This window comes from Corvus kubaryi, unplaced genomic scaffold (genome assembly GCF_017639235.1).
Source record: "Corvus kubaryi isolate FWS band 111438036 unplaced genomic scaffold, C.kubaryi_AGA036_p1.0 37357, whole genome shotgun sequence".
NCBI lineage: Eukaryota > Metazoa > Chordata > Aves > Passeriformes > Corvidae > Corvus > Corvus kubaryi.
In genome coordinates this window covers 4,597,984-4,614,649 of record NW_024581117.1, presented here as the reverse complement: position 1 = coordinate 4,614,649, position 16,666 = coordinate 4,597,984, and the positions used below count along the sequence as shown (strand labels likewise).

Genomic DNA, 16,666 nt, shown 5'->3' with positions numbered 1-16,666 from the left:
AGGGGAGGGAAGGTGAGTATATACAACGTTTAGACTGGAATTTGCAGTATGCGTAACTTGCGTACGGAAAACATGCATTGTATTGACAATCTGAGTAGATGCCAGCACATGCCTACAAATCATTTTTTGTTAGTGTACAGGGTCCAAATATCACTAAATATTACATCATTTTTCCTCCTCTTTTTTTCCCCTTTTAGCAGCTGTTTCCTCTTCATTTACCTTTTTCAAAATGAACCAATGCAGGATATAGATTTTTAATAAGGATGGCAACACATCTTTTTCCTAAACATAGAGTAGAGAATCCCAGGTGAAGAGGAATGGCAATATTGGTGGGCTGTGTTCTGGAAGTTATCTGAAAAATCCAGTGCATGGCTCTTGATTTCAGTACCTTTGCAGATATTTTTCTGTATTTAAAAGGACAAGACTTAGTTTCAAAACAAAACCGCTAATGAAGCTGGTTTATTTCATTTCCAGAACCTTCTGAGAGGCTAATAGGTAGTACTGAAATAGAAGAGAAATTCAGCTTTTGATATATTGATTTTTTTTCTCCTGTGAATTATGTGACGCTTCTTAGCTCCTCCCTTTGACGTGAAGAGAAATTTTTGGGCATGTAGGCTTCCTCATTTTTTTAATAAAACCTTTTCTCTGCTTTTTTAATTTTCTCTGCTAATGAAATGGTTTCATTTCGTCTCCTTGTTGAATTTGTTTGGTTTTCTTGGTTTTTTTTTTTAATAAACGAATCAAATGTGCACTCTTCTTTGTGTTCAGATGTTACTAATTACTTCATAGTATTATAGTAAGAGGCCTATATGTGATAGTACTTGATAAATGTTTTGGTAATAGGATGTCTTTCTGCTGTGTGCTGTAAATAAATCTCTTGCTGGGAAGTAGCTAGCGGCCACTGTGGTTTCTTAATCAAAGGGCTTTGGTTTGTAGGTAATTGATGAGAAAATTAGCAGATTTCTGTGGTACTTTGCTAACTGTTTGTATGGTGGAAGTGTTCAATAATGTGCTGATTAAAGATTGATTGCAATTTAGATGTCATCAGCTTTGTGATGTATTTTCTTGAGGTTTAAAGTCAGGTATGCTCACTACCTAGAAGATCCTTTCCAGCTGCAATATTAGAAGTGTCAATCAGTAATTATTTTTCCAACTGCATTTGTAATCTATGTAGGTATGATGAAAATTATCAGATTCTTCTAAGTTTTAGGTTCACATGTAATTACTATGTCAAAGGTTTTCATGTTGCATCTACCACAGTAGTAGAGCCTTTTGTGTATACAAATGGTGGTGTACAGTTTTGCAATTTTAACAGCATTTGCCAGTTGTCTGTACAGCATGGATAGCACCACCACCTGGGATATCTTCTTCTGTTTTCTTTTGATAAATAGCATTAGAAAATCAATAAAGAGAACTATATGAGTAAACACTTCATTCCTATTAGTGCTTCTAAGCTCTAGTGGCTATTACCACCAGTGTCTTAAGTCCTTGGAAGTGAGGCATGTTCTGTGCCTTGGGTAAGGTCACTGAAAAGACTGTCAGTCTGCAGATCTCTTGAATGCCAAGAAGGCAAGACCACGTCCTTGGGACTGATTGTTTATGTGTTGCTTGCATCCTCTGGTAGACATTCAGTTGCTGAGCCGTTATCATTGATTTCAGTGATACTGAAATAAATCTTTTTATCTTGTGGTGTTTTGGGAAAAGATGTGGCTTCTACAGCTGTCTCTACAGTCCTTTGCAGATTTTGTGTTGCTTTGCTTCTCAGTCTGGTAATGGCATTTTGCCTTATCTGGCCAATTTGGATTTGTATATGCAGATGTGGTGCTTAATCTGTCTTTCAGTTTTGCTTACTGTACCAGCTTTGGATGCTTTTTTATTGTATACTGTTTCTTTAGGTGCCTTCTTTCTTGTCACTGATCACACATGCTAGCTGCAATCTACTGAGCAATGTCGCAGATAGTTCCCTTTGCTAGTTTGCTTTACATACCACTAAGGTGTGTTCGGATTGGCTGGCTGTTTACATCTGCAGCCGGTCAGCAGAACTGTTGTCTGGTCTAAGTACTATGGGATTTAATGAATGCTCACATTCTTTGCTTGTCTCATCTCTTGCACACAAAGTACCGTGGTGCTGCTCTTAGTGCTGCTACTTGTGTATGACTGACAAAATTTTAGAAGTTGTAATGTAGAATTTCAAGCTAAAGTAACAGCTTGCCCACTTTCCTGCTTGTTGGGGAAACCCATGATTTTTAACAGGCAATTGCTCAGATGACTGAAAATGGACTGGAAGTGGGTCTAGCTTCATTTAAGTCTGTTTCTGGTGATTTTTTTTTTCTTTTGTGCTAGAGGTAAATAAGTAAATGGTAATACCAGGCGGTGGTTATAAATCCTAAGGAAGTAAAAAGGAAAACTGAAGGATTGACACATTTGTTTCTTTGAATTTACAGAAAAGATTTGTAGTATTAATGAGCCAGTAAAATAAGCATTAGATCTTAGGCAATTACAGTACAATGCAGTCTAAAACCACAAGCAAAGGCATAATCCAGTGGGTGTTGACTTTTTTTTCCACTATCAGCCAGATTTCACAGATAAGACTATTAGAAGGAGAATATTACAGGTAGAATTAAGTGAGTTTAAAAAAGTCTTAAATGTTCTCAGTGTTCACCTTTCAGAATATTCATGGATTCTCTAGCTGTGTTGTTTATTTTGGCACAAGGACTAGATGTGGTGCATGATGTGTGGTGGCAAACTGTTCTTATTTTCTCTGTAAGAGTTTTAATTTTTATCTGTGATCATGGGCCATGTGAAAAACTTCATTTTTTGCAAGACTTTGACAGTAATTGGGTTTCACTGTTGCTCTCAAGTTGAGTCAAGTTGTAACCACTGGACTCTGCCTAGCAGGCTGCTGCGGCCCAAAAGCTCAGCAAGGGTTTTCTAGGGCCATGTGATTAATCGCACCCCGGAGTCCATTTCGGACAGCCCCGCGATCTGGCTCCAGCAGCCAGCAGCGTTACAACACAGTGGATGGTAAAGAAGGTAGAGAAGGGTCTCTCATGAGGGTGTGAGATGGCTTTAATCACATCTTGTCCCCATGATGTTCAGAGGTAGAGAGACCACGTGGGCTGAGTATGGGATGGTTTTGTCTGGGGCCCAGGGGCAGTCCCTGGGCAGAGTTGGGGTACAAGAACAAATAGGGAGAAACCGAGGGAGTGGCCAAGGCTAGGGAGGGAGTAGGCCACCACAAGTCAGATTTTTCCAAACTTAATTAAAAGAACTTTCTGGCTTTTAAGTGGGCAAAACCAATAATTTATGGACGTTGAAAAGGCAACAGGAATCTAATTTTCAAAGATACGTACATAACTTCCTTCTGAACATGCAACATTTATCTATTTGTGAATCAATCATCAGCTTTCATACAGATGTTTAGACATGACCATCTACATAAGTCAGGGATTGTGAATGATGATAGTTGAGCTGCATGTGACATACATGAATGTCTCATATAAAAAAAACCCCTGATTTTTGTTTGATAATTCTGATTCAAGTTCTGCTTTAATTTCAGTGAAGGCAATTTGTAATACAAAGTAAGTTAGAAATAGGAAGAAGTAAAGCATTGTCTAAGGGAAAGAAGTGTGTCTGGATCACTCAAGTGTTGTCTCTAAACTCATTACGTTGTGCAGGTTTACAGACGTACTCTCTGTGCCTGGCTTGACACATCTGTATAAGTGTGGAGTACTGATCTGCTAAGGAGAACAGCTCTTTTACACTTTTCTGGTGGTATTCTAACTTTGTTCTATCTAGGTGAAGACTGATGACTAGATAACTCTGTCCTGAAGTCTAAAGAAAGTGCTGGTTTCTTTGAAAGGGGAAAACTTTCTTCAAAGCATCCCTTCAGTAATATGCTTGGCATATGGTATACTTGGTGCCAGAAGTGAAACCCATCATTTTACTTCTTTATGCTATTCTCCGAAGATATTCCTGTTTCAGGATCACTTGTTTATCATGTTGCTACATTAGACAGGTCAGCATTATTTTGAGTATTTTCTGGACACACATGAAATTCCACGGATAACAATACAGGAATTACAGCTGCATTATATACACTTTGTGAATAAGCCATTTTTCAGAGGTTTGCAAAAGCTAGTTTGGGCCTCATTAACTTACACTGAAAAGGCTGTTTAGCTCTCAGTTCATCTGTTAAGCTTGTGGTTGATATATTCAGCCCAACCTGCCTTGGTTTTCTTTTGAAAGTCATTGTGGATCAACTGAAGCTTAAATGACGGGTTAGAACAGCTTCTCCAGGTGTAATTTAATTTCCTTAGCCATTCAGAGAACATAGTTGGGCACTTTCATTATATTGCTAGCGAGGTAATTGTTGATAAGGTTGATGGCCTCTATAAAAAAACATCATCTCAAAATTCTTGCAGACAAACTGTTTATATTATTACTGGGGACCAGGTCAGGTGCTGCAAGATCCTATTTTATTCAGCACATTCCTATTAGAATCCAGGTTACGGCTAGGGGTCGTAAAGGAAAGGTCCTGGGCAACAGTTAAGGAGCTGATGTAAACCTTGGAAATGTAAGCCCTTCATCTGGTTTGAAATAGCAACAGCAGCTTTCAGAGCTTCTGTGCAGGTTGACTGTAGATGACAACTGGGTGTCCAAATGAATTTGTGCAGGTGATCATCTGTTGGTGGATTTTGGCTGCACTGCATTCATGATGGCGTTTGAAGCCCTGGATGGAGTGACAGTTCTGTGAAGACGGAGCTTGTTGCTGTGGTTGTGAAGATGAGTTAGCAAGTTTTGTGGTCTTTTGCTGTGGCATGTGCTGGCTCTGTGTAATGAAGTCTGCTTCTAGTGAAAATTTTAGTTAAGGAGTGATGGAGTGTTCAAAGGCAAAGTAAGAGCGTATTTGATCTGGAAAGCATACTTTAAATTAGAAAAATAATGAAGATGGGGATCTTTGGGCTCCAGAGGATAAATGAAAGATCAAAATTTGTTTTAAATGTTCCTTTTTTCTGTCAATTCTGTATATTGTTTGCCTAACGTATTTTTTTAATCTTCATTGAATATGGTTGTGTTTGTCATCTTGTTAACAACTTCTCTGAGATTTCTGCAGTCTTCTATGTATTGAGCATTTTGATTCTGTGAATGTGATACAACAGGGAAATGGAAACAGTCGATTATGTTTCCTTAATTCATGCTTAGCATGTAAACTTTTGGGGTATCCTTTTATAGTCCTTTAAAGAGGCAGCCAGGCTGCTTTTTGACCCTCTCATTCCGCAGACTTCAGTGGAAACATGCCCACTTCCCCAGTGGCTGAAATCTGGCTCAGAGCTTGTTGGCTGCAGGCTTTTGTTAAGTGAAACACAAGAGATGAATCACATATCCAACAGCTCTTATCTTTACAGCTAGAATTACTAGAAAGTTTCTTGCTGGTTTTTTTATACCCTTGAAAGCCCTTAGGAAAAGACCTCTGGAATTTGTAAACAGTACTGTCTTTTCAAACAAGGTACAATTTAAGTAGAATGATACAAGAAAAGTCTGTTTTCTGTACATTGATACAACCTGTTTTGAGCCAGTAAGACCTCTGCAATTTGCAGATCCGTATGACAGTTCATAACAAATTGTGCTGTCAACCATCCCGTTTTCAGGCTCCAGACAGTGCAAGTAGTGGTTGTTACCAGGCTGTACTGTAGTGATGTGTAATTAGTGTATGTTTTCTCCCGAGAGTGAAAAAGCCAATCCAGGAGAACCAAGACCCTAGACTGAATTGGAACCTTGTGTGAGGAAAGTAGGCTGATTTGAACCACGGTAACCTAAGAATTGCAGTGGATATTTTATAAATCAGTGGTTCTGGTAGTCTGCCTTGAATGGTTCGGTTTTATAGATGATTGCTGCCTCAGTATTAATTTAATCATTCTGTGTCTGATATATTTGTTTAAAAGATGGTTAAGGATTTCAGGTAAGGATTAAAATTACCTGGTTAAAAATCAGATGCAGAAAAAAATTTGTCGTTTTTTCTTGTTCTTATCACACAACAAATTGACCTCCAAAAGCATGCCAAACAAAAAGAAAATGCCATGGGCCACATTGAAAACCATTTAGTGACACTGTCATGTCTAGACTCCTGAGAGTTTGTTGAGAGGCTGATGAAAATCAGGGACTTAGTGTGCAAAGGATGGCATAAATGAATGCAATATTGAATTTACAGTATTCTCTCAGGTACTAATTCTTTCATCATGTAATTTCTTAGGTATTAGTGAGGCTAATTGACCATATTGGGAGAATTTTTGAAGGTTTTTCAGCAGCTGAACAAATCCCAGAACTGAACAGGTGAAAGTTGAAGCAGAAAAAGTGAATCTGGTACTAATTTTGTAAACATTTTTGTAACTGCAGATAGTGAAACACTGTCTTTGGTGTAATGATGGATTTGCTTCTTCTGGCTTAAGACTGCCTTCTTTTAAAAGTTTCTTAAGTATACTGGCTTAAGTATTCTTGGTGCTAAGAGCTGAGTTACAGACTAGAGTTTTTATTTCTCTATTAGATCATATCCTTCAGCTTTCAGTGACAGTCTGGCTCTAGGAAGGCCAGTTTAAGTTTTCTGTAGAAAGTAATAAGTAGCAGCATGAAGACTTGGTAAGCCCTCTAGAAATTTAGGCACATTCATTTTGTTAATTTCCGTTGACAGTTGTGTAGCCAAATGTAGTAGTAATCTTTGAAAATGGCATCCAAGTGTTGGTTTTGTGGTTGCTGAAATCCCAGCTGTGCACAGGGAAGATGTGAGTCATTCACTAGTGATGCTTGACAGTTGCACTGTCTGATGGCTTCAGGCCAGCCTTTTGCACTAGTGATGGTCTGTGAAGGTAAATGCCCCCCCACAAACCCTACTTAAAGGAGTGTTTGTTTCTCCTAAAGCATGAGATGGTATTTGGAGAGACTCAGCTGACATAAATGAGTTTGTCCTGCTTGTCTCTAGTTCTTTCTAGTTGTGCTGGGGTGAGGGAAGTGACTGCTTATTCTAATCCAGAGCTGCCTATTCCTAGGAATAAAGTGTAATCACATTGAATATGAGAAAATTCATTCTGTATGCAGTGAAAGCACATAGCTGTTATATACCAGTGCATAATAAGACACATGGATTTTAGTGTATGCTTTCATCTCTTGAACTGTGTTACTCTCTACATTACACTTTAAACTTCTCAGTAGCAGATTCTGTCCTGCCATTTTTGTAGAGATTGAAAAGCTTTGAATAGATTAATGACAAGAAAGGAATTGAAAAGCAAAACAAGGTGGTCTTTTAAAAAGATCATTCAGAAATTCTCTTTACTCTGTTCCACCAAAACAGGAGAGTACTGAATAAATTTGAATGTCAGTGAGAAATTCCAGAATTGGTAAAAGAGAATGGCTCTTGTATACAGCCTGTAAAACTCATTGCTGCAGAAGGTTAAGGCCAAGAATATAGCAAACTTGAAAAATCAATCGGATACTAGCAGGGTTATTGCTGATATCCAGAGTTATAATAATTAATTCTATCAAAGTTTGGAACAGAGATTATGTTTCAAGCTTTGGGGCATGGAGTAATCTGTCTGACAGATATCAAGATGAAACTTGTGGAAAGATGATGTCATGTCTACCTTGTATGGCCCTTTATGCTACAGTCTAATCTTACTATGCTGGCAGTATACAAAAGTATTTGAGTATGCTATCTGATTGTATCAACTGCTGTTGTCCTTTAAAATGTACATCCCTATCAACAAAAGAGATAACCATCTAAAACACTGTATTTAACCAAATTAACTCAGGAGTAAAGGCAGCGTGGTTGGATATCTCTGTAGTGCTATAAGAGTCAAAGTGCTACTGGCCAGTATAAATGGTCTCACAATACACTGAACATACAAACTGAACATGTGTGTATGTTAAGGTACATTGTGGTTTTTTTAAAATACAGTTTTTTTCAGTACAGGTTTTGCTGCTTAGGGTCATGGCTTTGCTGGTAAAGGCAATGTATCCCATGTCTAGCTGAGGCCTTATGTGACTGTCTTGCTTTTCCCAAATAGAGGCACATCTCAATTAGTGTGGATTCTGCTGTGGAGTAGTCTGGGTGCCACTGGAAATAAAAGCAAAATTAGCTTGCAGTTAAAGCACACTATCTCAATATATCTAACCAGAAAAAAACTCCCAAGACAATTCTTGTGTTTTTCACCTGTCTTATGACTGGGAAAAAGAGTAAAAGAAAACACACACAAAAATGTTTTTTCTAATCTATTCTATTTCTAATTCTAACTCTAGTCCATTCCATTCCGTTCCATTTGTACTTTTTTAGGTGCAGGGGCCTTGCAGCTGGTTTTTAGTATAATTTTACAAATGTACAGAATAATAAGCACTGTTATTTTGTAGCCTTCTGGCAGGATACAGCATGATGTAGCTGTTTCCATTGGAGATATAACACCAACATGACATGTGCAGACTTCTGCAGATAAGCAGAACTAGATCTAGTTTTGGATGTGAACCAGAGCCAATACCAGAGGAATTAAACTTCAGTTGCTTATACTATAAATAAACACATTGCAGGAAGAAGTTGTCTCAAAACTTAACAGCTATTAAAGGAGAGCTCTAAGGGACCAAAGTTGCTTTTAATTTTGCTTGCATGAGAGGTTTCACATGAAATGATGTGTTAGTAGGAGCTGTGCCAGTTTGCACAGTGAAATGCTAACCTATCATGTAGACCTTGTCCCAAGTGCTAGGGTCAAGAAGAGTGGGGAAATTTATTCTCTTTGCATGTTCAGGTCTGGCAAGAGTAATTGGATCAGTATTCAGAGATGTTGTGGAAGTGTAACTTTATAAAGCAAATTATCTCATTACTTCTCTCCTTGTTCACTAACTAGCATAATTAATATCCAAATGTTCACTAAGATTAGTTATATTTCCTGCTCAGCTAGTTGACAGACACTTGTGAGATTTGAATTTGCAGCAGGCTAGAGCAGATGGCTACCTTCGCTAACAGATTACTGCATCAAGGCATACAAACTCTCCAGCTCTGTCTCAATAAACTTCAACACATGATTTATAAAGTGAACATAATAGAAGAAATCCATGATGCCTATAATGGGAATCATATTACTGCACTACTTAAAACACCGTGAGAATTGCCTGAGCCGTTATCGTATACTTGTGCTGATCTTCAAATCTTATTAGGCAAGAAAGCATTGTCTGGAAAATTATTTCTCTTCTTTTCCATATTGCTTCCTCTCAGTTATTTTTTTATTGAACTAATTAAAGGGAGGTTTCCAATACATCTAGCTTCTGTTGAACCTCCAGCAAACATATGAATGTGTTCACAGTGATTTGATAGTTATTTATTTGTTTTGGAACTTTTACATAAAGAAAAATATCTGATAAACTTCTATATCATCAAGCCCATGATGAAACTGCTGTAGTCTCAACTAAAAAGCAAAACCAAAGAGAGCTGTTGTTTCAGGAAAAGAAAATTCATTGCAAGATCATGCATAAATGTCCTGCACAGCAGATAAACTTGACTAGTTGAGATGATAAATTGCAAGTAAAATTTTCCTGGAACAGTTGATGTGAAATGCCTCATGAAGGAGACCAAGACTCTTTACAGAGTGTACCAGCTTCAAATGATGGCATAGTATCTTTTAAGAAAGATGTTATTTATAGAATGGTGCATAATTATTTGCTACATAAATAAATATGAAATGTGAGTTCCTCTGTTCCTGAAATCTACTGATACTGCTTGTATTATTTTGGAGAGGGTCAGTGTATAATTCCATGTGTTTTTGTAAACATTCAGCATAAATTTACTCTCTGGGAGGCTCCCGTTGCTTCGGGTCCCTTAGAATGAGGCACTGAGTGATTTATAGTTCTGTAAGATGGACAGGGAGTCCTGATTCTTGTAAAAATTGGTCTTGTTTCCTGATGAGTGCTACAATCTCACTGCTTTCCTGCTTTCCTGAGAGCAATAGAAAAGTCAGCTGAGGTGCCTTGAGTAGAACTCCGTGCAATTTCTAACCCTCTCTTCTGTCCTTTCTCTTCTCTAGTTCAATCTGTTAAGAGCTCTGTTTCCCCTCACTTTGAGCTTAAGATCTAGGTTTTTCCCTGCTCTCTGGGCTGTGTCTCTGTATGAGAGGGAGGGCTGCGGTCTTGTGGGATATGGGGAGGTAATGGGATTTTCCTGTTAGTGTTGTGGAGAACAGAGGAAATACCACAACGTCAGTGGAACATAGAGGTTGCTTTGCAGCTGTTATAAAGAGACAGATACAATTTCCAGTTTAAAAGAGTAAAGGAAGAGGGTTTTTTTTCATTTTGAAGTTAAAAACTGAAGTTCGGATAATTTCTAATTTCTGTTTGTGACATATATTCCTATATAATTAACTAGTTAATATATTTCCACATGCAGTAATGTTTTCTTAGGATGTGAAGCAGAGGCGATGCAGAAAATACATAGCAGCTAAAGATCGTAGTTGTATATATCCAAAGATGCTGTTTGTACTGTCTGAATGGTACTGACTACAGTGAATATTTGATGTAGTGCTTGCATTTATATGGCTTTCTTAGAGTTGCATGGCATCTGTTCTGTCAAATACAAATACACGTTGGATTATTTTGTTGTTGTTCCTATCATAGACTTGCCCTCAGCAAACCTAAGCAGTTACAACATCACCGTGGTGGAAGGAAAGAGCATCACGTTGTACTGTGATACGACTGGTGGGCCACCCCCAAATGTGTCCTGGGTGGTAACTAATCTTGTTTCAAACCATGAGGTAAGTTTTATATTCAGATACATGACAATTCAGGTGATACCTGCTGAAGGATGGAATGAAGTTTCATGTCCGGCTCTAGTTAACTTTCTATTAAAAGATTAAATAGAAAATTAATGTTGGGATTACATTTATCTTCCAGTTGCTTTCAATCCAGGGTGACTGTGGCAGTGCTTTTGGGGAATGGCAGACATTTGTTTCTCAAGACTTTCATTTGCACTCTGGTTTTTTGGATGGTCACTCGTAAACAAGAGTAATGTAAATTTTCGGAAGTAATGTGAATTGGGATACTGAAACACAAGGACTTTCTTATTATCACTGATACCTGCCTACAGAGAATAAATCCAATCTATGCTGATTGTGAAAAAAACTTTGTGTTGGTAATTTTATTACATTCTCATTTCAAAATTTGGTGTGTTGGAATTTGGTTGTCAATATTTTGTGGCTTGTTTAATTTTTCTTCAACACACTTAGCAGCAACAGGAAGCCTTGAAATTGAAGATTTTTACTTAAAAGACTGTCAGGTTGGTTTTGTTTTGGTTTTGTTTTTTTAATGACATACTAATATCTTTCCTCATTGAAATCATCTAGGTGCAGAAATTTTGATTGCTGGGCTCTTTATATTTTTGGTCTCTATTGTAGACTGTGTGCTGCTTAAGTCCTTTCTGATGGAAATATTGAAAAAAGGAGGGATATATAAGCAGGTCTTTGACATGCAGCTGCTGACTTCATAAATTGATATTATTTTACAGTAGGAAAATCCCATGTTTATTACTATTTTATGGCATTTGCTTTCCTACATTCATGGTGGTGCACTCTGCCTAAAGCTTCTTGGTCTGTACAATGTGTGGGATGTGTACTTCTAAAACTCTTCCTGCAGTGAGGAGGAGACAGGACCTCTTGGGTCTCAAAGTTTTTATATTTTCTTTCCAAAGTTCATTATATCAGGCTTGTATAGAGTTTAACTAGTCTGCCTTACATTCCAGCTTTCATAAGTAAGAGCTCTGCAGAGCTCTAGTTGTATTTTTAAAATTTTCTCTGATCTGCAAAACTCCCCAAAGGCATGAAGGCATCAGTCGTCATCAAGAACAAGAAATTAAAACAGTTTGGGGAACCTCTGCCAAGTTGTGCCCTTTTTAAAAAGCTTTTTTGTAATTTTAATTCTAGGAGCCAAAACAAATGTGGGATTTGTTTTGTGGAACTGTTCAAAAAGTGAGATCATCTAATTTTTTTAACCCTCCTATCATTGAAATGCCATGGTCAGTTTGCTTCAAGGTTTCCATGAGTATTCTCTCTATTTCCAGAGTATTCTGGCATAACTACATCATTCTATTTTAGAGGGGCTTGTAATACAACCTTAGCCGTGGAGCACAGTAGTCTTTTCAGTAGCCAAAGAGCACGAGCCTTTTAGACCTTATTTGCCATTCACAACTATCCTTTTCTATGAGTGTTGCTTTTGGTTTCTTTTCTTTTACTTCTGTATCTCAGTTTCTGCCTTCATTTTCTTCATCTTGTATGCTGCTTTTCCCTGTTTTTCTTTCTCCTGTTTTAAGAGAGACATTAGCAAAGGTTAAAACTAGACTCTACTTCTGCAGAGCTAACCTTTATGTTCTGAGTTTCTGTGTTGATGGATAGTTGGACTGATGTTGTTTAGATTCTTCTTGCTCTAGATTTCAGCCCTGAGCCTGTTTGAGCCCCTCTGCTTTCAGTCCAGCTTTGAGCAGTGCTCACCTCTGAGAATTGTGAAATAAGGAAATGTGCAAAGGGGTGTTTGCTTTTCCACCTGCCTCCCCTATTGTCACACTGAGATCAAAGGGACATTGAACTCAAGTGGAGTTATGGTGTCATCTCAAAGTTCAAAATTCCGGTTGCCCAAGACTGTATGGAGGAGTGTTCCCACATGTTCCTGTTGACTGCCACCTAAAGTTGCTGTGGTTTTACTATTAGAGTGGTTTGCTTGGTTGTGTTGTCTGTAGCACTGACATGAATGTGTACATTACAAAAAGTACCTCAAAAGTAGTTTTTAAAAATTATCATAATTATTATTTATTTTTGGAGTGTGTTTTGGTTCCTTTCCTGTTTAACGAAATAGTCTAGCTCTTTATGAAAAATTGAAGTATGGAAATAATAATTATTTGGAGATCATCTGAAGGGCCTGATTTATGAACATTAGAGTAACAATTGGCTTTGCTAGTGCTTTTTGTGGGGGGAGGGGGTAATTCAGCCATATTTGCTTAATCAGTGTGACATAGATACATATTCAGTATGTTATTTAAGCCTGTAGATAGACACTGAGCTTTCTAAGAATCAAGCTTTTTAAGAATCATCATTCTTACCTTAATTAGCCTGTTCTTAAACACATAAAACAATACTTAGGCAATAGCTTAGCTTATGCAATTTCTTGCTTAAGGTTTCTTCAGAAAAGAAAGCTTTCAATAGAAATTTGGTTAAGAAGGAGATAGAAAACCTGTCAAGATACAGTAGGGTTCAGAAGACAGCAGTGGAAGAGGTGTCAAGCATAAGTTTAAAGGAAAGAGAGAAAAGGATGAGTAAAGCAAGGACTGAACAGAATACAGACAGGAAGGAAAAGTTCAGCAAGAACAGACAGAGATAGACCATGGAAATCAGTCATGAAGTAGGAGAGAGGGATGAGCAAGGGTGTATGGTTAGAGGAAAAAAGCATTTGTGTAGAGGGGATAAGTGTTTAAAAAATTGCACAGACTGAAATTGACAGGGCAGAAACATGATTGAGTGCAATGTTTGTAGCAGGACTTCGAAGCTTTGAAGCCACTGCCACTGACCGTACATGGTTCTGTACGTGTTTTATGTCTGTTTGGATAAGACACTACAATAAGGGTTTGATTAATTGTGGACAGATACAGCTAAAAGGAAGGGAAAATGAAAAATGCCATTCAGCTGTGGCCAGTAATTCCCTCCTTCTCCTTTGTTCTTAATGCTGTGGTTGACGCATACATGTTTTTCTGATCATTTATAGAGTGACACAAATAAGAACCCTGCTTCTCTCACCATCAAGAATGTTTCATCAATGGACAGTGGGCTGTCAATTTCCTGTGTAGCGGAGAACATTGTGGGAGAGGACCAAGTTTCTGCTGAGCTTACAGTATTCTGTACGTATGCAGGCCTTCATACAGACCCTCAGGCCAAACTGCATTGGGAGGAACTGTTTTGGTATTTTTTGGACGTTAAGACTGTTGAAATGAAAACCCTTAAGGCACGTGAACTATCTACTGCAGTTAATGCTAGGAATAGCCCAGTCAGTCGTTACTGCACTTATCTTTTTCGGCTCTGTATTCTGCAAAAAATGTATTGCTGACTGCTTTGTCTTCCAGTTCAAACAATCTGTAAGTAAAGGTCTGAAACCCTGAATACTGAATGACACTGTCATCGTGGGAAGGTTTGTAGTGGTGTTTATGTACATGCACACTGCCTTAGGAATTGCGAAGTGTGGATGCATCAAAACGCTAGTAGAATTCTATGAGACTACACGTGTTCAAGTTCTTATTACCTAAAACAAAAACTGCTTTGTTCAATGTTGATACAGCCAGATGTAAATTAATTTGTCATAGCTTTGAATAGTACACTTATTTCTCAGGGCCAATGAAGGCAGAAGGGGCATATAGTGTAGAGGTGCTGGCTTCTTAGATCTAAGCTCCAGGCTGAATTCATTTTGCATGAACTATACAGTATGTTTTCACAAGCTGCAACACTCTGTTTAATTGAAGATGGGAACGGAACACTTGGTAGATGGCAAACTTTGCTCAGCACGTGCTTATGACAGAGTAAACTAGAAAGATCACTCTAGATGTAGGTTTGTAGGTTGAAATTGGATATGTAATAACTATGGGAATGAACATACACTAGAAATGTTTGAACAGTGTAAATGAGATTCTGAGCTTGGCACTGTTTTGAGTGATAAAAGGGAGTGTAACTAGAAGAAATTGGATGTAGTTAGGAATAAATTTAAAGGAAAATAATGAGCAAGGTGTTGGAATAGTCTCTTGAGGGAAATAGAAGAGGCCTGTAAACTTGAGGCATTTAGCAGGTTTGAACTAGAATGAGAATATGTATAGTAGAGAATTATTTTTCCCTGACAGAAGAATCTATAGAATTAAGTAATCTGTTCTGTCTTTGATTCTGTTAAAAAAATAATCTGTAAACTTGGATTCCTAGCTGAGTGTCTTTCCAGTACTACTTGCTTTTGGCCAACTTTTAAATATTTTCAATACTATTCTCTTCCTTCAGCACTCCTGTGCAGTTTTTTCAGCAAAGTAAAGCCCAAATGTCTCTGTCCTTCTTCTAAGTGATCCAGTAACTGAAGTTCCCACACCTGACACGTTTTAAATGATTTAACACATTTTCAGTCTAGTCTGTTTTGTTTCTTTCTAAAGAGCGGCTTCAGTTCAGCATAGTACTCTAGGCAGAGCAGGTAGGTTCCTGTGTGAGTATCCTTCAAATGGGTACCATTCCATCTAGTAACATACTTTTGTACTGACAAATGAAAAATACTTCCATGATAACTTGGGAGGGAGGGAGGAAGAGAAGGAAGGGAGGAAGGACGTGTTCAGAATATTCTGATGTTCTTCACTCTTTTTTCCAATACAGTTGCACCAAATATCACATTTATTGAATCTCCAACCCCGGACCACCACTGGTGTATTCCATTCACTGTGAAAGGGAACCCTAAGCCCACATTGCAGTGGTTCTATGAAGGAGCTGTACTGAATGAGTCTGAATACATCTGTACTAAAATACACGTTATCAATCAAAGTGAATACCATGGCTGCCTTCAGCTGGACAATCCTACACACCTGAATAATGGTGCTTATACCTTACTGGCAAAGAATGATTATGGAGAGGATGAAAAACGGGTTGATGCTCATTTCATGTCAGTGCCTGGAGATGGTGAGTGTAGTTTTTTTTTAATGTTAGCAATTGCAAATTGATGAAAGTGGTGAAATAGTGGTTTTGGGCAGTTTTAACTATTTTGGGGGAAGCTTCTTATAAGACTTCTTTTTCTCTGAATGAATGTCTTCAATATTACTTGTAAAATAATGTTTTTCTTGAGCATTTTCTTCTCGTTTATTGCCTCTCAAGGGAGGCCATGCCAGTGCTCTGTAAATCTTCCCTTTGTGTAACCATCCTCCCTGCCAGCCAAGGCTAATGAAAAGTTGCTGTTTCTAAAGTTTTCCCAAGCCTCAGTTGTTTTCCTGAAAAGCACTGAGTTCCAGTTCAGCAACTCTGTAACTTGCTGCACTGCCTATGAATTGAACTAGGCAGTGTATTCAAGGATGGGGGGATGTAGCATCTAGTGCCTTGTTGTGAAATTGATAGTGCAGTAAAGTGAGTTCTTGATAATATGTTGTTTATAGGACACCAGAGGGAACTAGGGAGAAAACAAGTAACCCAGGGGGAAGGATGGGCAAGGTCTCAGGTCTTAACAGGCATTTTGATGGCCAGTTGCCATTTGTCTAGGTGGAGGCTGGGCACCCACGTTGCTAGGAGTATCAGTGTTCAAGATGGTTGCACCTTCAGTTGCTCTAAAGATTCCCCCTCGCCCTTTATAAATACTGTGTGGGCAGGCTCAAGGTGGACTAGCTCACTGAATTGCAGGGACAGCTGTAAGTGATTGATGTTCACTGTGGTTTGATCTTTTCCCACATCTTCAAAACCATACATGAAGTGGCTGTAATAACAGTCACTGTATGTGTAAGCATATTGGAGTGTGTGGAAAAAACTCTGAGTAGACCTTGCACGTTTGGAGTAGAAATATAAGTTGTGATTTTGTGCAGATAATTGCACAGTCATACCTCAAAATATGAGATTGTATGTATCGTTGGCTTTTTGACCATGTGCTATAAATAGTTGCC

The 16,666-nt window shown here is 38.2% G+C and overlaps 1 protein-coding gene across 7 annotated transcripts in view; it reads left to right on the top strand.

The window, feature by feature from the left end:
- Nucleotides 1-16,666, top strand: part of NTRK2 (neurotrophic receptor tyrosine kinase 2) — a 200,602-nt gene that overhangs the window by 30,962 nt on the left and 152,974 nt on the right. For all 7 annotated transcript variants that reach the window (XM_042033716.1, XM_042033709.1, XM_042033711.1 and 4 more), the window contains exons 6-8: nucleotides 10,645-10,781; nucleotides 13,774-13,906; nucleotides 15,402-15,701. In XM_042033716.1, coding sequence (XP_041889650.1) covers nucleotides 10,645-10,781; nucleotides 13,774-13,906; nucleotides 15,402-15,701 — 570 coding nt within the window. The remainder of the gene's footprint in view (nucleotides 1-10,644; nucleotides 10,782-13,773; nucleotides 13,907-15,401; nucleotides 15,702-16,666) is intronic.